The sequence below is a fragment of the Pelobates fuscus genome, chromosome 4 (assembly GCF_036172605.1).
Source record: "Pelobates fuscus isolate aPelFus1 chromosome 4, aPelFus1.pri, whole genome shotgun sequence".
NCBI classification, from domain to species: Eukaryota; Metazoa; Chordata; class Amphibia; order Anura; family Pelobatidae; genus Pelobates; species Pelobates fuscus.
Window position 1 is genome coordinate 337744984 of NC_086320.1, and position 22130 is coordinate 337767113.

General features: G+C 44.3%; 1 protein-coding gene across 4 annotated transcripts in view; it reads right to left on the reverse strand.

Annotated features, from left to right (window-relative positions):
• The window catches only part of DYNC1I1 (dynein cytoplasmic 1 intermediate chain 1), a 409243-nt gene that overhangs the window by 384214 nt on the left and 2899 nt on the right, over positions 1 to 22130 (reverse strand). For 2 of the 4 annotated variants that reach the window (XM_063452432.1, XM_063452430.1), the window contains exons 2-3: positions 1320 to 1373; positions 592 to 828 (exon numbers count right to left, since the gene is read on the reverse strand). The exons of 1 other annotated variant lie outside the window; for it this stretch is intronic. In XM_063452432.1, the coding sequence (XP_063308502.1) occupies positions 592 to 819 (228 nt within the window). In that variant the 5' untranslated portion in view covers positions 820 to 828; positions 1320 to 1373. The remainder of the gene's footprint in view (positions 1 to 591; positions 829 to 1319; positions 1374 to 22130) is intronic. One more of the 4 variants, XM_063452431.1, reaches the window with a different exon arrangement.

Consider the following 22130-nt stretch of genomic DNA (forward strand, 5'->3'; position numbering starts at 1 on the left):
CACCCACTAGAGGCACTCTTAACTCTTTAATGTAAATATTGCAGTGTTAAGGGGATCGGAAAATTGCACAAAAACCACTTCAATAAGATGATGTGGTCTAGGTGCCTATAATGTCCCTTTAATCCAAAATACTAATAATTATGGAGTCTAATATATCTACCAACCCTTATTAAAAACCTAGCTATAAACCTGTGAGGATTTTCTGTAATGATACGTTGATAATGGTGCTTGTGGACTTTTTGGGAAAATAATCCATGTGGGTTATGATCAAACTAATCCTAAAAACATCTCATCAATATCCCAAACTTCTCATGTCTATCTAGACCACAAGTAGTGAATATGTATAACGCAATCACATTTTCCTGGCCCCCAGTTATTTTTCATAATGTAACTAAAACTAATTTCAAGTATAACAGACAGGGGTTCCAGCACTCCAATTCTGCTGGGTTTCCCTTGTTTGAGCTCTGTTTGAAATATTCCATGGGCGTATGAAGGTCACTTGCCGCAGAAATCCAGGAGTAGAAATTTACAGATTTTATATAACATAAATGCATTTTATGAAAAACATTTTCTAATCATATTTTTTCCTACCTGGAGTTTTTCAGCGACAGGTGGCTCTGCAGTAGTAGACCTAGTCTGTAATACAGCACTAGACTCTGTCACCTCCTCTTTCAGTCGCCGACCCTTTGGTGGCGCAAATCGACCTAGCTTCTCTTGTGACTTTGTAGCTTTCTCTTGGCTGCCACCCACAGCAGCCACCGCACTGTCTGGCTTCTTCAGATCTTTTTTCTCTTTGAGAACTCTCCTTTTCGGGGGCATCACAAGAATCTTGCGTTTTACCAAGAAAAAAAGAAAAAAAAAGGCTAGCCAAACGGAAAATACAAAGTATTTTAATTTTAAGAGCTTTTGCGATAACAACTGCAGTAGGCTACTATTGAAGAATGAATTGTATAATTTCACACAATAAATACAAAATGTTATCCATTACTTATTAAAAGGCTAAAAATAAATGTCATATTAATTTTACATTAAATATAGAGTTAGTGAATCTCACAGTTTTAAAAATTTAATCTAAATGCATACTTTTTTTTTAATTTCTATTTTGTGTGTCAAACCACAAGCATATGTGATATATACAGCAATGGCAGTAACAATATTGGCCGCCTTAAGAACGGTCAAAAAGAGGGGAAAACACAACACAGAGGGAGAAAAAAAGCCTTCAATCAATTGGGGTTTGTGAGTGCACCTTTACAGATTTTAGTATTACTCTGTGTACGGCAATATTACCCTATGTTTTCTCTTTTTTGCATTGTAGTTACCTGTTTTCTGGTATTGTGTATTCTCTATTGTTGAGGACCCGGAGGAATACTATTCTACATGCAAAAAGTAAAAAAAAAAATTACATTTACAATGTTGGTAGCGAGCTCTTGGTCAAGCAAGATACAGCATTATATGCACCTGTAAAGTTATGGAGGGACTATAGTTTTAAGGGTTCCATGACTCGGAAGGGCACGTATGATGGGGCGACTGAGACAAATAGTGGTGAAGTAGGTTGAGACATGATAGACCTTCATCTGTTAAAGAATTAACAATAATGGGCAATAAACTGATTTGCATACTATCTGGTATATCAGGAAGAAAAATCTGGTATTGTGACTGAATAAGTGAGGACTACACACAAAATGTGTAAGGATGCATTTGTAATTTGTGAGTAATCTGCACTTCATTGTACATAATTGCACTTAAAATCTATTAGCTGCGGGGGGGCGGGGCCGGACCGCCGAGCTGGACGGTCGCAGGCTACAGAGGCTCCTGCTACACAGCTTAAACTACGCTGAAAAAAAATATATTTTCTTTGAAAAACTAACCGTAAACCACACAGCCCGAAGCAGCGGATCTGCTGGTGCCAGGGTGAGGCTGGCCTCTCCGGCTACAGTCCCCTGAAGGAGGAAACTCTGTCCCGACTGAGGCTTCTCCGGCGGTGAGCGGGGCGGACGGCCGCCGCACCGCTATCCTGCCACACAGCACCCTGACCGGGGCTCAGGCTCGAGCGGACCCGGCCCTGTCCCCCCCCCTATGGACCGGGGGGGTGATCCCGGTCCTCGCACGAGGGCATGACAACTGAAACACCAAGGCGCCGCCGGCACACTCGAGGGCCTCACAGCACCACGCAAGATGGCGGCTGACACGCGCCCCGCAGTAAGCAGATGGGTGCACATAACTGTAGAGCACTGAACACACAACATCACGACCTGACTCGGGCCAGAGAGGCCAGAGGAGTTGAAGGCTCCGCCACACCGATGCCCCTCAAACGAGCTCCAACAAGCGACAGTAACCTTCCACGAGATAGGCGGGCAACAATGGAGGCCTACCAGACCCAAAGCGGCGGATACACCAGTACGCACCACACTCACAACTCTGCCGCTAAGCGAAGAGGGCAGCATAGGGAGGCGATGGACTCAACACTGCTCCTGGAGAACATCCTTACCTCGGTCCCCAACAGAGACTAACTTAAGAGCCACATCTGGAGAGACAATGCTAGCACCTAAGCCTAAAAGGACGTTTGCACCAACTCAAGCCGACAAGCTGGGGCAGGCCACGCAGCGACGGACCCACCAAGACGGCGGCACCTGAAACATTTACGAACTGTTGATCTATCTAGGTGACAGTATGCTATACATGTTGATCGATGTCTGGCCTGAGCACACTTAAGTTTGTACACTGAGCCACAGACCACAGCTTGTATCTCTCCCAATGCAACCCATAACTAAGCTAGCATAAAGGGCACACTAAAAATGCAGGGTTTACCAACCCACTTTCACTCCTGTCTAGCTAACAAAGGAAAATCTCCAATCCAATGTGTAAACTATGTGTATACCCACTGTAGCGGGCGCAATCCCAGATAAGAGACACCATCACATAAAATAGCACATGCTCTGGCTACCTCTTACAGCACTACACTAGGAATTGAGTTGCTTAGGGCAATAGTGATATTTACTAGCTATTGGGACACTGCTGTTAATCTTTATTTAACTTGATATATCAAACAATGTTTATATGTCCACATTGCCCAGCAGACCTTTACATGTGTCCTTAAGACTCACTAGCAAGGTTTAACAGCTTGCACTAAGCAAGCGTAACTTAATGTAAGAGACAACAGCTAGACGTCGCCTGTATTACTCACCTTATATGTGATGTTTTTATGTTTCACAAGCGTGTTTGTTATGCAGACAGGTGGAAACTTACTGGCTTATATACCTATATATTTTATATGGTAAGCCTAAGTTTGAGTTCCCCTTAGCTACGCGTTTACTTTTTACTTAATCTTCCTATTGATTGTTATAACATGCCCAGACTTATATGCCGCCTACGATCTAATATACCGATATGTCAGTTCATGTCTCAACTAATGGGCCTTATCTTTTCATGTCTTTCATTATTTCTTCCTATAAGCGAGGATATGCAATAGAAATGTTCACCATAATCTACTTATCAGAAGCGAAGATGTAACTCAATATAATTAATGCGAAGAAACTACGTATGACTAGCCTGTTTTACTAATATAAAAATGTGTATGTTCCAACTAAATGCTACATAACGTTTAACAAATCTGTATGTACAAAATGCTGGATTCTGCTGTTGTGGCATTACTGACAAGCGGTTTTTCTTCATGCACAATAAAAATAAAGAATTAAAAAAAAAAAAAAAAAAAAAAAAATCTATTAGCTGCCTATTAATTTAAGTTAAGAAAACAAACCAAATTATTTTGTCAGAATTTCATTTACATTTTCTTAATAATTCTACCATTTTTTGTGATGGGCTTTTTTTCTGGAATCTAAACTCCGTTATAATGTTAACAATCTATGAGAATTTAAATATTCAATTTTCTGTCGTATACGTCATTTTTTAACTGTTAGATAACATCAGTCAGCAATCTAGTGTCATAGTAGAGATGGAAAACACTGTTCTGACTACAATATTTTTTGCAATGTGTGGGATTAGAGTGCAACTAGCCAGTCACAGCAGATCGTAATATTTTTTATCAAGCAGGTGCCTTTTTACCTACCAAGACTGACCCTTCTAACCCCTGGGCCCTCAGTACCTGCCCAAAACAATATGATTACAGAAAATCAGTGGTTTGATTTTTATTTATGGACGCTCACCCAGCTACACAGAAAGACAGATAAACAAAGATATAGACACCAAACATATTTTCTAAATCAGCTCCGTACATACTTGCTAATGTATTTCATAGACTGATCGCTCTCACAAACATTATACCAACCTCATCACTGACTATACTGATCTCACAGATACCCAGAAACATCCAACATCCAGCGCCAAAATACAATAGCAAGTAGCTTTTTGGCATTAACCGTGTCTGACACGCACATTCTTTCCTCCTGTCGAAACAATGAAACATCTAAACCACCCCTGAAACAGGGCCGAGTGGTCTGCCGTCTGCATGAAATGTATATCTGAAGTTACAGAATCGTGTAATTTAACAGTATAATATTATTAGAAATAATTAGTATGTAAATTGGCCCTTTCTTTCATATTAGACATACAATTAGTGCATGCAGTGTGCTGAAAAGAAGTATAGTGTATCTACAGACACTGGAAGAGAAGTCAAGAATTGGAAACATTTTAAATAGGGGTTACAGTGACAGATATAACCAGTTCCACGTTTAGGTAAACTGTAACTAAGAACAATCAGGGATGATCATAAGGCCTCAATTTTATTACAATAACAGTCATAGGTGATAAATATTACATGCTAATTTGATTATTCAATTTTTTATTTTATTTTTGTGGTTTATTAAAGGTGATATCCCTATTAAACCATGGGAAATTTATGAAAATGCCTATTGGTTCTTACATATAAGACAACCTATACGGACCAGCATTGAACCACCATGTGCAGTTTTCATGAAAGACTAGTACTAATTATGCAAATTAGGGTTAACTCAATTTGGATTAAATAATGTGACAAGAGGACACAGAGCAGCTAACAGACAGGTGGCTTAAAGGGACACTGTAGACACTACAACCATTTGATCTCTGAAATGGTTTATAGTGCCTAGACTCCCCTGGCATTGTACCTCAATTCCTTGTTCTAACTTTTTTGGGCAGTTAAACACTAAATATGTATCCCTGGCCACCTGTAGTCCGTCCCCAACTGGAGGTGTGGCTAAAACAGAGATTACACACTTCCGTCTAGACATACCCTTTACACCGGGAACTGGAGCTCTGATAGGCTACAAGCAGTCAGCTGACACTCTCATCCAATTCCAGCTGTACATTGTACTGCTCAGGCTAATTTATCTGCATTAGCCAAAGCAGCACAGACAGAATGGACTGCTGGCTACTCTCGTTTAGCATTAAAACATTAAAACATTAAAAAGTGTTTAATGCTGAAAAGGATGAAATCAAAATATCTACATATATGACAATATATGACAATTAAAATGAATTAACATTGTATGGATCATGTTGACATGGGATACCATTTCAAGCACAGACATCAATGCCACACATGAAATGGAAGCAGCAAGTGTGGTAGAAAAAAATGTCACATTTAAATTAATACTCATATTTCAGTAAAAGAGATGTCATGAAGCTGCACACGCATAGAATAAATGCCCACTTATGCTATTTAAACAGCCACTTACGATAAACAAAACAAGAAAATGCATAGCATAACTGAATCTGGAACTGCATGGTATGGGATGAACCTTGGTAAACCATGAAAAAACTGATCTCAATATTATTTAAAATGAATTATTTTTGCCTTTGTAACAACAGCATATAAGCAAACACGATATTACAATCCCTTACCACGAGGGATATCCTCTACTGCAAGGGATTCATGTCAATTCCATGCAGAGAACTGTCGCGATTAGGCTAAAGTACACTCAAACAAAAACCTTAGATGTTCTTGTTTTCAACCTTCAATTTCACCTCACTTTTCGGTATGACATCCTTTAGGATTTAACAAACCACAAGTCAAGACAAAGAACACAAACAATACAATGCAGAACGCACAAACAAATATTTTTTTTATTGTAAATATCTAAATTTTCATACATATATTGCGGCTTTTCCTTTGATCTTTCCAGTGTGCCATGCTAAATGCCAGGAGCTGTCAGTATAAAGTCTGTAATGTGACATAAATAATCTAGGATTTATTACCTTCTGAGATAATCTGCATTAATATTCTTACAGTAATTACTTTCACCCTTCATTTTTAAGGCCTGTCTTCAAGAGATATGATTAAAGGCTTAAAAAGAAGTAGAATCATTCCAATGATATATGTTAGTGCCTCCGACATCTGTGAGCTGATGGGAGACTGAATACTGAATAGAAACCATTAGTTCTATCTGTTGGTGTCAGGAATGGACTACGTCCGGCAAGCAGATTATAGACCTTAACCTAAATACGGAGAAGAACGGAAAGTTTAAAATGGAAGCGATAAATACAACCAATTAGAGAGTCTGAACACAGAAAGACTTTGGGAATTCAAGAGATATAAAGACACAGTCAAAATATAGAAGTGGCCTGGGAATCCTGAGATACAGAGAATTATTCAAACAGTTTCTCCGGTTGAGAAGTACCTGAGACCAGGAATAACAAATGAAGCCAAGTCAGACGTCAAAAAAGCACTATAACTCACAAGATACATGTTACAAGGTGAATCCACACTAACGAACAAAGATAACAAGGAAGACAATTTTTACAGGGGAAGATTGCCATATGTAACAGCATCAGATGAGCGGTGCTAAAATGTGCAGGCACATATGCGCCAGAATGATGCACATAAATGTCTTATGATCTCTTGCCAGTTTGACCTGCTTAAGAATTCCTGCTGCCTGACCTGTTTAAAAACCCCTGCTATCCTGATCTCGTTTTTGCCTTATCTGTACTGTGACTCTATTTCTATCCAGCTTCCTGCTGCATTGTAACTCCTCCCACCAAACCTTAGCTGTTTGATAACTTACCTAGAGTACTCCAGGTGCTAGCCACAGCCTCCAAGAGAGCTGAGAGCTTCTGCAAGGAGCGTTCATGAGCTCCCCTGTTAAGATCTCTAGTGCTGCATTTTAGTTACAAAGAAAGGTTAAAAAATTTAGTTACGAAGAAAGGTTAAAAATTTCAATTTAGGGGGCGTGGCTTGGCTGCCGATGGAATAGGAAGCAGGAGACTAGAGCTCCTAGGCCCCAACCCGATAAAACCCGATAAAACGCAGCAAATTCGGCAGATTATATGGGGAAACCCAAACGAGGGGCCACCCCCAGACCTCCGCACACACCCGGGGTCCAAACGCCGGGCCCGATGGATGAATATCTCTCTACCCCGCTCACCCTAGGGGGACCACGCGACCAAGGCAAGATGGCGCCCTCGTCACCGGGATCCAGCAGTCCGTCAGACTCCACAAGGGGCTCCCCGAGGGGGGATGCTCTCTCCCAACTGTCCGCAGACCTCGCAGCCATATCGGCAAACATGCTTACACGCAAAGATAAAGCAGACCTCGTAGCGGAGCTCTGCTCCGCGATCAGGGAGGAAATCACGGCAGTTCGGAGGGATCTTGCGGCCTTGGAGACAAGGGTGGACGCCCTGGAGGAACACCGCTTGCACACAACCAATCACTCGCAGGCGGCCGATCTAGCAGCGTCGAGGCAAGGTAACATGCTCCTAGACCTCAGGCGACAAACGGAAGACCTCGATAATCGAGGGCGACGAAATAACATCCGTGTGCGCGGCCTACCGGAATCCGAGGGGGAGACACCCCAAGAGCTCCTGACGGGCCTGTTCTCCCATATCCTAGGGGGAGATGCTCCAGCGGACTTCGGCCTGGAAAGAGCCCACAGAGCACTGAGGGCCCCACGCAGAGATGGCTTGCCCAGAGACCTAATCTGCTGCCTGCAGTCCTTCCAACTGAAAGAAACCATTATGAGGGCTGCCAGATCGCAACGCACCATCAGATATAGGGAGGCTCAAATATCCCTATACCAGGACTTATCTACACTCACACTGGACGCCCGAAGAGCCCTGAAATCAGTAACCAGCCTCCTGCGGGAGAAGAGGATCCCATATAAATGGGGGTTCCCATTTAGCCTGCAGGCTAGAGTGGAAGGGCAATGGCACATTATGAGATGGCCTAATGACACTCCCCGATTTCTACGGGCCGTTGGCCTACCACCCATGACAATCCCAAATTGGATTTTGGACTGCCCACCGGCCCATCCCACCGGTCCCACCATCCCGGCGGAGAATCTATTTGACGACAACACAGGCCCGCGCCCGAGACGAGGCGGTCCTATAGTTCCTGAGGAATAGACGGGAGACCACTCTGCACCGACCCCGGGCTACTACTGCTCCCCCGGACGCCGGATCCCTGCACCTTAAGCGGAGAAGAACTTGCCAAACACCTGTCCCACCGCCGAAAAGGCCCAGTTGCACCCCGTGAGGCAGGCCCCAACCGAACTGGTATGTACTACAAACCCACTCCACCCCCGCTATTCATGCACAGGCCCGGGATATATGCCCATTTGGGAGGGGAGAGGGTATATGAAGATGGGGGTTCATGGCGGTACCGGGACGGAGACTACCCCCCCCAGAAGTAGCTACTATGAGGGGGAATCAGCATAGGTTGGGGTGGATGGGCCCACGGAGGGGGCTGGGGATTTCACCCGGGGTAATAGGTTGACACCAAGGCAGAGGGACACTACTTCCTGAATCCAAAAGATCTGATGAGACTGGAGCTTTTCAAAGAACCAGCCAGATCCTGAACTCTCCCATACGGACCTAACATAAGACACTCAGGGCTTGCGGCCATTATACCATTTACAAGGCAGCCCACGGGTACTAGGCCTTAGGGCGTGCGGCCCACGTGAGCCTCAACAGCTGGAAAGGTCCGTAGCAAAAAGTTAGTTGATTATGGGCCACCCCGCCACAAAAGCATGGACGATACGCACTAAACTGGCCTGGACTAGAACAGATATGCCAATTTGAGCCCAAGAAATCCTGTGATCATATAACCCAGTTAGGCACTGACCCATAGGGGGGGGGACCATGAGGGACTAGAGGGCCCACGAGACAGGAAGCTAAGAGAAAGTAGGGCAGGGAGGCGCACCCATCGCACCCCCGGGACCTTAGGGGCCCCCCGCCACTAACACAGTTATTGGCAGGCTCGGGGTCCGGATGAGGGGTCCGGCGGCCGCGCCATTTAGACAGCCTGAGAAAGGGGTCACATAAGGTGCATAGAAATGTCAATGTTTATTGTTTGCTACTTCATGGGTTCCTTGTCTCAGTTAATGGTTGCTCCTGACAGGTCATGGCATGACCGGACAGATGTGGCCCTATGTAGTAATCGACTAGACTGGAAAGCTAAGCTACCCCAACCGACGAGCCCATAATCCTAACCCTGACAGAGGACACCCAAGCAAATAGTTGGACCAATGGGACCCCGACGGCCGGAGAGCCGAGACAACAACAGTGAGACAGAGGGCGACAGGTGGCCCCTCCAAAGCTTGATCCCCAGAAGACCCCAACTAGACAGACGATAATGAAAGCAGACAGTCACCCCCAGCGGGTTGGGGGACCTGGGAGACAGTCACGGACAAACTTCAGACAACCGTGTGACTGACACCGTTGGCTGCCCTCCCGTTGGCTGCCCTCCCCGCACCTCACGCAACTGACCAGAATTGTACATACCGGTCGGAATTCGGCGGGGCTACTGGTTGGCTCCCGCCGAAGATCGCCTCTGACCGAGGTTCGACGTTGCACCCACCCGACCTAATCAACCCCCAAACTCCCCCTCCCCCTTGTTGAACGATCCCTTAACCCCCCTCACCCCAGACCCATCCCGTTACTCCAGCTGCACGCACGGGGTTCCCGTGGGGGGCCCCCGGCCCGCGAGACCATGTCAGACATTCGCCCAGCACAATTGAAAATATGGTCAAACAATACCCGAGGCTTAAACGTCCCGGAGAAGCGCTCCCAATTACTTCGCCACCTGTGGACTGAGAGAGTGTCGGTAGCGTTCCTACAGGAGACGCACTTCATGAGCCGAGCCCAACCCAAACTCGAGAACAACAGATTCCCCCAGGGGGTTTTATGCTAACCACCCAGACGCAAAAAAAACGGGGGTCGCGATACTAATTGCACACACGGTCCCATACCAACACAGGGAAACACTCGCAGACCCGAATGGGAGGTACATATTCATCAAGGGCACTATCGCAGATCACACATACACATTGGCATGCGTTTATAGTCCAAACCGAACACAACACACATTCCTAGCCAAGACATTAGCTAAACTGGACCGCTTTAGAGAGGGCCTCCTAATACTAGCAGGGGACCTGAACCTTCCCCTGAACCCCCACCAAGACACCTCGAGAGATACCAGTGCCATACCATCACACTGCCTACAAGCAGCTAGGAGATCCCTGCACAAGGCGGGGCTGGTTGACAGCTGGAGGACGGCCCACCCAGATGATAAGGACTATACCTGACTATACCTGTTACTCGGCTGTACACAAGTTGTACAGCCGCATAGATTATATCTTCATTTCACAGGAACACCTGTCGCTCCTCCGGGAAGCGCACATAGGGATAGCCTGCCAGTCAGATCATGCCCCAGCAACGATGCAAATCAGCTCCCCCCTTTTTAAACCAGCGGAACGCCAGTGGAAACTCAACGAGTCCATCCTGGCGGACCTGGTGACCCGCACCGAGGCACACCAGACCATCACCCAGTACTTTGAACTTAACGAGACCCCCGACATGCCCCCGCTGACACTGTGGGAAGCACATAAATGTGTGGTCCGGGGGCACTTTATATCCAAATGCACCCACCGCAAGAAGGAAAAGACACGCCGCATCACAGACCTGACAAGACGAATCGCGGACCTAGAATGCACCCACAAACAGACGTTGGACGACGCCACCTATCTCCAGTTGACAGAGAACCGAAGGGAGCTCAGGGACCTCCTCGCACAGGAACACCTACACATACTGCGGAAATCATCCAGGTTCTTCTACGAATACTCCAATAAGAGCGGAAGACTCTTGGCACAAATGCTCCGAGCCAAGAGGAGGGCCCAACATATTCACAAGCTCCAGACACGGGCGGGCACCCACACCAGCATGCCCAAAGGGATCATGGAAGCCATCAGATCCTACTATACAGACCTTTACAACCTAAAACCGCCCTCACAGGACGCCCCGAGTCGAACCCAACTCCAAAATATCACAGACTACTTATCGAAACACATCACCCGCAAGATAACTCCAGAAATCGCAGAAGACCTGGACAGCCCCTTGACACTGGAGGAGTTGACCCTGGCATTAAAGCGCTCAAAGACGCATCGGGCACAGGGCCCGGACGGTCTCCCGCTCACGTACCTGCGGACGTTCCAGGACACACTCCTACCGAGGCTCCTCGCGGGCCTTAACTCCATATGGGATGGCGGGTACTTTCCCACGGACTCCCTGGCGGCGACAGTCACAGTCATTCCCAAAGAGGGCAAGGACCCCACCATCTGTGCTAACTACAGGCCTATTTCGCTATTGAATGCCGACCTGAAATTATTCACCAAGGCCCTGTCCTTGAGGCTGGCACGAATAATGCCTGACCTGGTCCACCCGGACCAAGTGGGTTTCATCCCGGGAAGAGAAGCCAGGGATGACACTATACGGGCTCTTAATGTTATCCACGTCGGCAGGAAGTCCAACTGAGAGACGGTACTCATATCAACAGACGCCGAAAAGGCGTTTGATCGGGTGGACTGGAGGTTTATGGCCGAAACGCTGCGGCATATGGGCTTCGGACCACACATGCGCTCATGGGTCTCAGCGCTCTATACCACTCCGACTGCGAGGATCAGAATCAATGGAGTCCTGACAAAGGCCTTCCCTATAAGTAACGGCACTCGACAGGGATGCCCCCTGTCCCCTCTCCTGTTTGCCCTCACCCTGGAACCGTTCTTGGGGGCGATCAGACGGGACGGGGGTATTACGGGGGTTCGAGTGGGCGGAGAGGAACATCGGGTGGCAGCATACGCCGACGATATGCTCTTCTTTCTAGAACAGCCACTGATATCCGTCCCCAACCTACTGCAGGCATTTGAGACCTACGGACGACTATCCAACCTGAAGCTAAACATTGACAAGTCCGAAGCCATGTCAATATCACGAAATGAGGACCTCGAAGCCCAACTCAGCTCCCAATTCACATTCTCTTGGTGCTCATCCAAACTCCGCTACCTGGGCACCTGGCTGCCGAAAGACCTATCACAGCTATACCCGTTGAACTTCCTCCCCATCCTGGCGTCCATACAACAAGACCTGGCGCGTTGGACAGGTCAATACATATCGTGGTTCGGCCGCATTAATGCGGTTAAGATGAATATCTTGCCTAGGCTGCTCTACTTGTTCGCAACCCTGCCCACGAGGATCCCAGGAGCCTTTTTCCGGTCGGCGGAGACGGCCATCCGAAAATTCGTGTGGAACCAGAGACCGACCCGTATCCGCAAGACCACCTTAGAACGCCCCAAAGCCGCCGGGGGGGTGGGATTGCCGTCCCTCCTTGCCTACTATCAGGCAACCCACCTACACAGAATAGTAGATTGGCACGCCCACCCTAGCCCCAGAAGGTGGGTACAGATGGAGACGAAACAGTACCCAGGCACCATCCCGTCCAGACTCTGGCTGGGAAGACTATCCTTCGCAGAATTGCAGACGGGCAACCCCATCATTGATGCCACACTCAAGACTTGGTGCAATCTGAGATACGCCCACCAACTGACGACCTCCCCAAACCCCCTCACCCCTATCACCTACAACCCCGACCTAGCAGGGGGCCTCCCCCCCGCAACCTTCAAAAACCTCCAAAGGTCAAACTGGATCTATATGCGACAATGGAGCGCGGGTAATGAACTCCGCCCGCTGATGGACCTGATGGATGACCGGCCTCCCACACAACTGGACGCGTATCACTACCACCAGGTGAAGACGTATTACACACTACTACCTGGTAGAGCCCATCTTCACAGGCAACTCACTGAATTTGAACACATGTGCACAAACAGGAAACACATTGAGCATGGGATCTCCCAGATGTACAGTATACTTCAGGAGTCGGAGGACAAGGGTAGACCAGCTTATGTAAACAAGTGGGAGGCGGAGACTGAGACCCAACTTACGGACCAGGAGTGGGGGAAAATATTCCTACTCACGCATAAATGCTCCATAAGTTCAAAGTTCCAGGAAACTAATTATAAAGTATTGACTCGATGGTACCAAACACCGGACGACCTCAGACGCATGCGAGTCACCGACACAGGGGAATGCTGGAGATGCGGCACTGAACTGGGTACCCACATGCACATATGGTGGGCATGCCGGCACATCAAGCCATACTGGCAGATGATCCACTCAAAGATCAAGGAGATCACAGGTTCGAACATTCCCCTACAACCCCTACAGATGCTCCTACACCACACACCCACACCGGTACGCACATACAAAAATTCCCTCACCATACATTTACTTACAGCAGCGAAAGCCCTTATACCACTACATTGGAAACGCACAACGGTTCCCACATTCCAGCAATGGGTAGATAAAGTCGAAACCATCTATGACATGGAAATCATGACCGCCTCCCTGCAGGGGCGCTCCGACAAGTGTGCCCTTAGTTGGTTCCCCTGGAAATTATATCTGTCAAAAAGGACGACATAAACCGCCTTTAGATAGCACACAAGGGTGAGACGCCCGAGCTGTAGCCACCTGCGGTTCACGAGTCGACCGCTGTAAGAAAGGGCTGTTGGCATGGTCGCGCGGGCCTGGGGGTCCCTGGCCGGACATCCCGCTCCCCGTTCCCCTTGCCTACCCATCCTGATTCCCGAATACACCCCCCAAAAAAACTTGATCCCGTAATGGTCTCGAGACACATACCTATGATGAACCAGCAAGGCCCACTCACACAGGTCAAAGACACAGAAATAGGAATTACCAACATACCCACCACCTGAAACAGACCACAACTGATACGGACCCAGACACACCCAGACGAAATAAACCAGAGGAGACAGTACACACAGACAAATACGTAAAACACACACACACTGAAGACCACACGCTCACTCACTATCAGGGTCCTTGGAGGCTCATATGCCCTTGCTGAGAGGCTCCTCTGAACGATGTGGGAAACCCCACTTACACGGAGTCGGACCTATATAGAACTGTAGAGACATCCCTACCTACCCTGACCGATACCCCACCCTACGACAGCACCCACTAGCCATTGAGACCGACGGGACTACAACCCACCCACTGTAAGCCCCGACATACGGAGCTTCTCTACCACGTCCCACCGTTCTACATATATGGATAGGAATCTGTCTTGCAAACCCCAGACCTCAATACCGCTTTCTTAAATTACCCACAGTTTTAACCTACCCTGTTGGATTTACTTATTTAGTTATATAAAAATTGGACAGAATGGTAACACGATATACGCCTGGAACTAGACACCGATAGAACTCAGCCATTATGTACAAACTTTGTTATAACCGGACATATTGTTGCAAATCTTGAGATACGGCTTTTGCATAAGCCTAAATATTGTCTATACTCAAAATGCTTGTATTAATCGACTCTGCCATTCGAAAAATAAAGAATTAAAAAAAAATAAATTTCAATTTATTTAAAAAATTATAATAAAATACTTGCAAAAACATAACACACAGGGATATATTTCCTAATTAGTGGGGTAATAGCTGCTTGATCCAATGAGACATCTGACTGCTATTTTGGGGTCAATAAGGAATTTTTTCCTAGTTTGTTGCAAAATTGGAAGAGCTTCAGACTGGGTTTTTTGCCTTCTTTTGGATCAACAACAAAAACATATGTGAGGAAGGCTGAACTTGATGGACGCTAGTCTCTTTTCAGCTATGTAACTATGTAACTATCAGCTCACTGGCTGTGAGTGTCAGCTGACTGCTCTCAATCCTTACACCACCGACTCTATTGGAATAGGTTAATGGCGTACCTACCATGGCAGCTGCGACCCTTGCAACTCTGGGCTGCTGGCAGGGGCCCGCGGTTGCCAGGCACATGGAGGGGCTGAAGGAAACAGAATGGGACATATGTGGAAACTGGGGGGGGAGAAGGGAATGAGACACATGGAGGGGCTGTAGGGAGGGAATGGGACAGATGGAGGGATTGTGGAGGAGGAGGATATGGGACACATGGAGGGGCTTTGGGGGGAAATGAAACACATGTATGGGTAGGGGCTAATGAGACACATGGAGGGGCTGGGGGTAAGGGTATGAGGCATATGGAGAGGCTGGGAGGAGAATAAGACACATGGAGGGGGGCATGAGCATGCACTCTGACATAGTGACTGCTGGGAATGTGAGGAGCAATTATTATGGTCTGCACCTAAGGGTGCAGACCACACATTCCCCCACTGGACTACTATGGAGATTTAACCCCTGCTGGAACACCAGGGAGTTTTAACCCATGCTAGTCTACCAGAGATCACAGCCCCTCCTTGCAGAAAGCTATGTTGCTGAAGAACAAAACACACAAACACATTACACACATAATGTGAAGTTTAATGAATAACCCTGTAATTGTCCAGGGCAGGAGCCTCAATACGAGTTTATTTTACGTGTCACCCCTGATAAGTGATGGGTAAAACTGAAAATTCATAGTGGTTTTCTTGGACTTTGGACCCAATTGAAGAATTCAATAAATCAGATTGCAGGTGTTGCTTTATAAAACCAGGAGAAAAATTAATACTCCTATCACACAAGTGCTAAACTGTAAATCTGTCAGCCAAGTAAAAATGCAAACTTCCAAACAGACACAAATCAAGAGGGCCAGTCCTACTATGGAACCTGCATATCTCTTTTACAAGTTGTATCTTTGGTTCCATGTTCTGGGGTTACCAGACAAATGCATTATGATTGCATTGAAAACAGACTGACATACCAGCTTTGCACTCACAGACAATATATGCACACTAATCATCTCTACACAATCTCATATGCAATCTAAGTGCTCTAACAAAGGCATAAACAATTTAAGCAGATATATACCATCTATGTTCTCGAACATGCAATAAATAACTCTCATATCTATTACCATAAGTTTATCATTCCTGTTAGTGTTCTCTCATCTATTCATTTGATTTAAAAATCCATTAAAGAATCACTATCTTCACTCTAAAGACTATATCTACTTCTGTTCCTTGCATGGTTTACGGCATTATTCTTTATTCCTTTGTACGAAAGCCCATAGAGGCCATGTATTTTAGCATTTTTCTGACTTGTTATCTCAAGAAAACAACTTATTACAACTTGTTACAGGTTTTTTTTTATTGCGATAACAAGTCAGAAAAATATTAAAAATAAATGGCCACTCTGGGCTTTCGTACCTGTAGCATTTCATTATATTGCAAACTTTACTACAGCGTTATACCCAACCCCTGACTCTGATGTCACAGTGGAATTGTATTAGTTTAAGATCATGTACAAAGTTTGTGTGCCTGCAGTACTGTTCCTAAATGGTTTTTACACTTTATCTTAACATACCTCCCAACTGTCCTTATTTAAGAGGGACAGTTCCTGATTTGGGTCCAAATCCCCCTGTCCCTTTTTTCTATCAAAATGTCGTATTTTTCAGAAAGTCCATATTGCTGACTTACTGTGTCTGAGTGTATAACAGAGCTCCACAGCAATAATACTCATAGTAATGTTTCTTTAAATCACAATAAATGTCTTTAGAAATCACTCTGTGTAAAAAAGATACATTGTTCTTGTTGTAAATTACATTTATATTGCATAAATTGTTAGTAGTAAGCCAACTAATATTTCTCGGAACAACGACCAGACCCTACTCACACCCCTAAAATTAAAGTTACCTTCTTTGTCCATTTGAAATGTTGGGAGATATGATCTTAATCTTCTATCACAAAGCTTGCAAAGAGGTCATGTACATGTGTGCTCTCCTCTGCTGTGCCCTATCCAGCCTTAGAAATAAAAATATATGAAAACTACAGACTGTGATTGGTGGAGAAATCACTGCCATTTCCTGGTCTCTGCAGGCCCCTGGATTTGCCACAAACTAGGGCATTCAGAGGAGGTCATATTTGTATTACATATTTGTTAATTTAACTTTTTAATGCATCTATGTTACTGTGCTTCAATAAGTTTATTAGTTTAGTTAACACTAAAATCTTATTGAAGCTTAAGTGAAACATGGTTAAAATCTGATATTTTATGGTGGTGTATAACCCGTATATCCCAAATTGATTCTTAGAAAAATTGGAATCAATCACAACTGTTTGCTGAAAGACTGCATTTGAACCCACAATGCCATACATGCAATTAATCAAGGACTGCATCATTTTTTTTTCAGAATTCCAACTTACATTCATGCAGGTCCCCTTAGCAATGACACTGTTTCAAAACACAGCTATGTATGCCAATATAAAAGTTATGATTTAAATTGAAAAACAAAGGACAGCTATTTCATATTATAATAGTGGTGAAATAAAAATAGGGTAACAATTTTCCATTTGTTAGCTCACGCATGATCTATGGATGTCGCTATCTTTAAATTGTCTTGAACGTTCATGATATGTGGAGGTTGCCACCTTTAAATCGTCTTTGGTCGAAACACTCTTCCAACCAATGACCGTGCAATGTAACTGAGAGTTAGCCCACTTTCACAATCTTGAAGTTCAAGTGCCAAGCATCTCAAAGATGTATTCTGAGATGGGCTCAGCCATTCATATGATACTCGGTCTTGGCAGTGCTTCCAGCCAAAGAGGACTTAAAATGGCTGCACCCGTAGAGCATGGATAAGCTAAACGATGTACAGAACACAGGTATTTATTTACCTTTATGTATGCTTTACAATAATACACACCAATGTTATAATCCATGGAATCTTTTCATATAATAATCTTTTCCTATAATAAAAAAATGATGAAATTTTTCATTTGAATGAACTGCTGTCCTTTACCTATCCCCAGGCAAACCTTACAAAATTCTTACCTTAGACATAGACGCTTTGAAAGCCTATCAGGGTTATCCACTAAAATAGAATTGTCAGATATTGAAAATGTATTTCCGATTAAAGCTAAATTAACTGAACTGGAAAAACAGGTGACAAATTTGCTGTTTTGGTGGTTTTGTTTTAGTGAAAACCCCTCTCTTAATACTTTTTAATACTTACAATTTAATAACCCTGAAAAATGTAGTGAATTAAAAACGTAATTGTAAATTTTAGGCTTAAAGGACCACTATAGTGCCAGGAAAACATACTCGTTTTCCTGGCACTATAGTGCTCTGAGGGTGCCCACACCCTCAGGGTCCCCCTCCCGCCGGACTCTGGGGTGAGGAAGGGGTTAAACTTACCTCTTTCTCCAGCGCCTGGCAGGGAGCTCTCCTCCTCCTCTCCTCCTCTTCGGCTGAATCCGCATGCGCGGCAGGAGTCGCACGCGCATTCAGCCAGTCCATAGGAAAGCATTCTCAATGCTTTGCTATGGACGCTGGCGTCTTCTCACTGTGAAAATCACAGTGAGAAGCGCGGAAGCGCCTCTAGTGGCTGTCAATGAGACAGCCACTAGAGGCTGGATTAACCTAATATAAACATAGCAGTTAAATTATCTTGCTACATTTGTAGTAGAACACTATAAAATATTTACTTACTCATTCACTCAGTTTTGATCTAAACATCTGTAACAGAACGATGAACATTATATATTAACCCTTTGACTCACGCTGGTTCTAAACTATTAAGGGGACACTATAGTCACCAAAACGACTTTAGCTTAATAAAGCAGTTTTGGTGTATAGAACATGCCCCTGCAGCATCACTGCTCAATTCTCTGCCATTTAGGAGTAAAATCATTTTGTTTATGAACCCTAGTCACACCTCCATGCATGTGACTTGCACAGCCTTCCTAAACACAGCCTTCTCTGAAACTGCTATGTTTATAGAAGAAAGGGTTAACCCTAGCTGGACCAGGCACCCAGACCACTTCATTAAGCTGAAGTGGTCTGGGTGCCTATACTGGTCCTTTAAAAAGTCAAGCTGTACACCAGAGGCTAAAGCCAACACTGCCTCGAAGAATGCCTGCCTCCAAACCCCATCGCGGCACAACTACAAGGTATCCCAGAGGGAACCTTGCCTAGAAGCGTGCGCCATGTTTTATTGGAGTACTCCAGCTCCACAGAGCCAGCCACGCACATCGGGCGTTTCAAGAGGCTGAATTCTAGGGGCAGACAGTGGACGGATCCCTGATGGAAAGAGGCAAGATCGCATCTATGTTTGGAGCTAGTGGAGTGCCCCTTCACAGCTTAATGGACCCTACCATCCCTGTGACGGCAGCCTTTCAACTACAGGCATCGGCTGAGTAGATAGACAGCTGTGATTGCATTTGTCACTGAATAGGTTTTACTATCTGTTAAGCAATAAGTCTAAGGGTCAGGGGCTAATTTCTACTCCTATTACTAACCATCTTACTAAGCTCCCGGTGGCAATATTGTTTTTCACACATGCTATGTTTGCATAAAGTACCTCTCTATCTTCCTATCTACCTTGCATGTTTATTATTATTCATACTTAAAAAACACTTTTCTTGGTTGAAGTACTCTACCAATAGAAAAGCTAATTTTATCAAATAGTTAGATAAGCATACCTAGCCTGTCTCTGATGAATTTTGTTTATTAACCTTGTTTTTAAAAAAAAATGTGCAAAGTTCTTGATGCCACACTAATGTACTCATATGTTTAACACTGTGTTTGCACCAGCTATTGTGGCTGCACAAATCTGCCTGTTTACCAAGCTGTGATTATAGCTAAATCTGAGATTTTTTTTTAAAATCTGCACTTTTTAACTAAATTCTGCAATTTGGTTTTCACGTTGCCACAGGTTTCTATTAAGTGAATAAAACCCTACTTTGGTATTTCCCAAATTTGCCTATTATGCAATGTAAATATGCAAATATACCCTTATATCTAAAATCAGCTGTGTTAACACATATAAAGTAATTTAATTACATTTGGTTAAATTAGATAGAAGGATACACTTTAAGGATTCCGCTAATTACTAAAGCCTAGCTTTGAATCACAATCTATATACCATCATATTAAAGGTCTGGCATTCAATAATGAATGCTATCTTAATTCATTAACTTTCTTTTTTATATATTTTTGCAGGGAATTAGATTCAGCTGAAATTGTACGGTTAAATATTAGTATCTTTTCTCAAACTAGGCCCAGGGATCCGGGGACCCTTTGCCGGGGGGATCTGGTGTGTCTCTCCCCTTCAGTACTCCATTCCTTCCTCTCCACTTTGCCCCCTTCATTGATTAGAGTTAACTCAGTACTTTACTCCCATTACATTTCAAAGGTCTTTAATGCTGGAGGAATGGGGGGTGGGCGAGTACATGACGAATGCAAAACTACACTTAGGGTAACTGCAAGTCCCTCCAACTAGAGCTGTGATTACTGAATATTGGATTTTGCGAGACCATTACATTTCCTCAATCAGGACCTGCGAGTCCAGCAGTGTACCTTCCATGACTACGCTAAATATACATTTCGTAATTCCAATAAACATATATTCACCCCAAAAAATAATAGTATTTAATACCTATGGTACACAGTTAAATTATCTTGCTACATTTGTAGTAGAACACTATAAAATATTTACTTACTCATTCACTCAGTATTGATCTAAACATCTGTAACAGAATGATGAACATTATATATTAACCCTTTGACTCACGCTGGTTCTAAACTATTAACCCCTTAAGGACACATGACATGTGTGACATGTCATGATTCCCTTTTATTCCAGAAGTTTGGTCTTTAAGGGGTTAAAGGGACACTATAGTCAACAAAACGACTTTAGCTTAATGAAGCAGTTTTGGTGTATAGAACATGCCCCTGCAGCCTCACTGCTCAATGCTCTGCCATTTAGGAGTAAAATCATTTTGTTTATGAACCCTAGTCACACCTCCATGCATGTGACTTGCACAGCCTTCCTAAACACTTCCTATAAGAGTCATCTAATGTTTATCCTTTCTTTATTACAAGTTCTGTATAATTTAGTTTTTCTTATCCCCTGCTATGTTAATAGCTCGCTAGACCCTGCAAGAGCCTCCTGTATGTGATCAAAGTTAAATTTACAGAGCAAGAGATAAACTGTTTAAGGTAAATTACATCTGATTGAAAGTGACAACAGTTATTTTTTCATGCAGGCTCTGTCAATCATAGCCAGGGGAGGTGTGACAAGGGCTGCATAAACAGAAACAAATTGATTTAACGCCTAAATGGCAGTGAATTGAGCAGTAAAACAACTTCATTAAGCTAAAGTTGTTTAGGTGACTATAGTGTTTATTTAAGATTATTAAAGATAATATTCAGTGAGAATATCATCAGTCAGTGAATATTGACATGTCTTCAGCAAAGCGTCTATTTTTTTTGCAGAATTTACAGACATGTTGTAACATATTTAGCATGTAATATCTAGCATACAGCCATGCTTACAAAAATGCTACGAAAAAAATACATACATTTATAGATCGAGATAATTCACTAAACTGGCAATTCTGGAAAACCAAGACAAGAACTGTGAAACAGACAGATTGTAAAATGTCTGCAGCTTGTTAATTTTTCCAAATAAACAAATCTGGTTTAAACTTTATAATTATTTTCTCAATTTTGCCTACGTTTCCCAGTTCAATAAATAAGCCTAACACATGTGGATGTGAGCCTTAATAAACTGGTAAAATACAAGTAAAGCGATGCTCTTTTTTAAAATAGTGAATATCCCTCTTTATGACATCCTTAACGCATAGAACAGGGATAGGCAACCTTCGGCTCTCCAAATGTTGTGGACTACATCCCCCATAATGCTCTTACACACATAATGCTGGCAAAGCATCATGGGAGGTGTAGTCCAAAACATCTGGAGAGCCGAAGGTTCCCCACCCCTGGCATAGAAGAAGCATTCTGCATTTCTCGCTAAATGGGTGTGTCTCTGTTCTAGTAAACCAGGAGTAGCAATCTTTGGCCCTCCAGATGCTGTGGACTACATCTCCC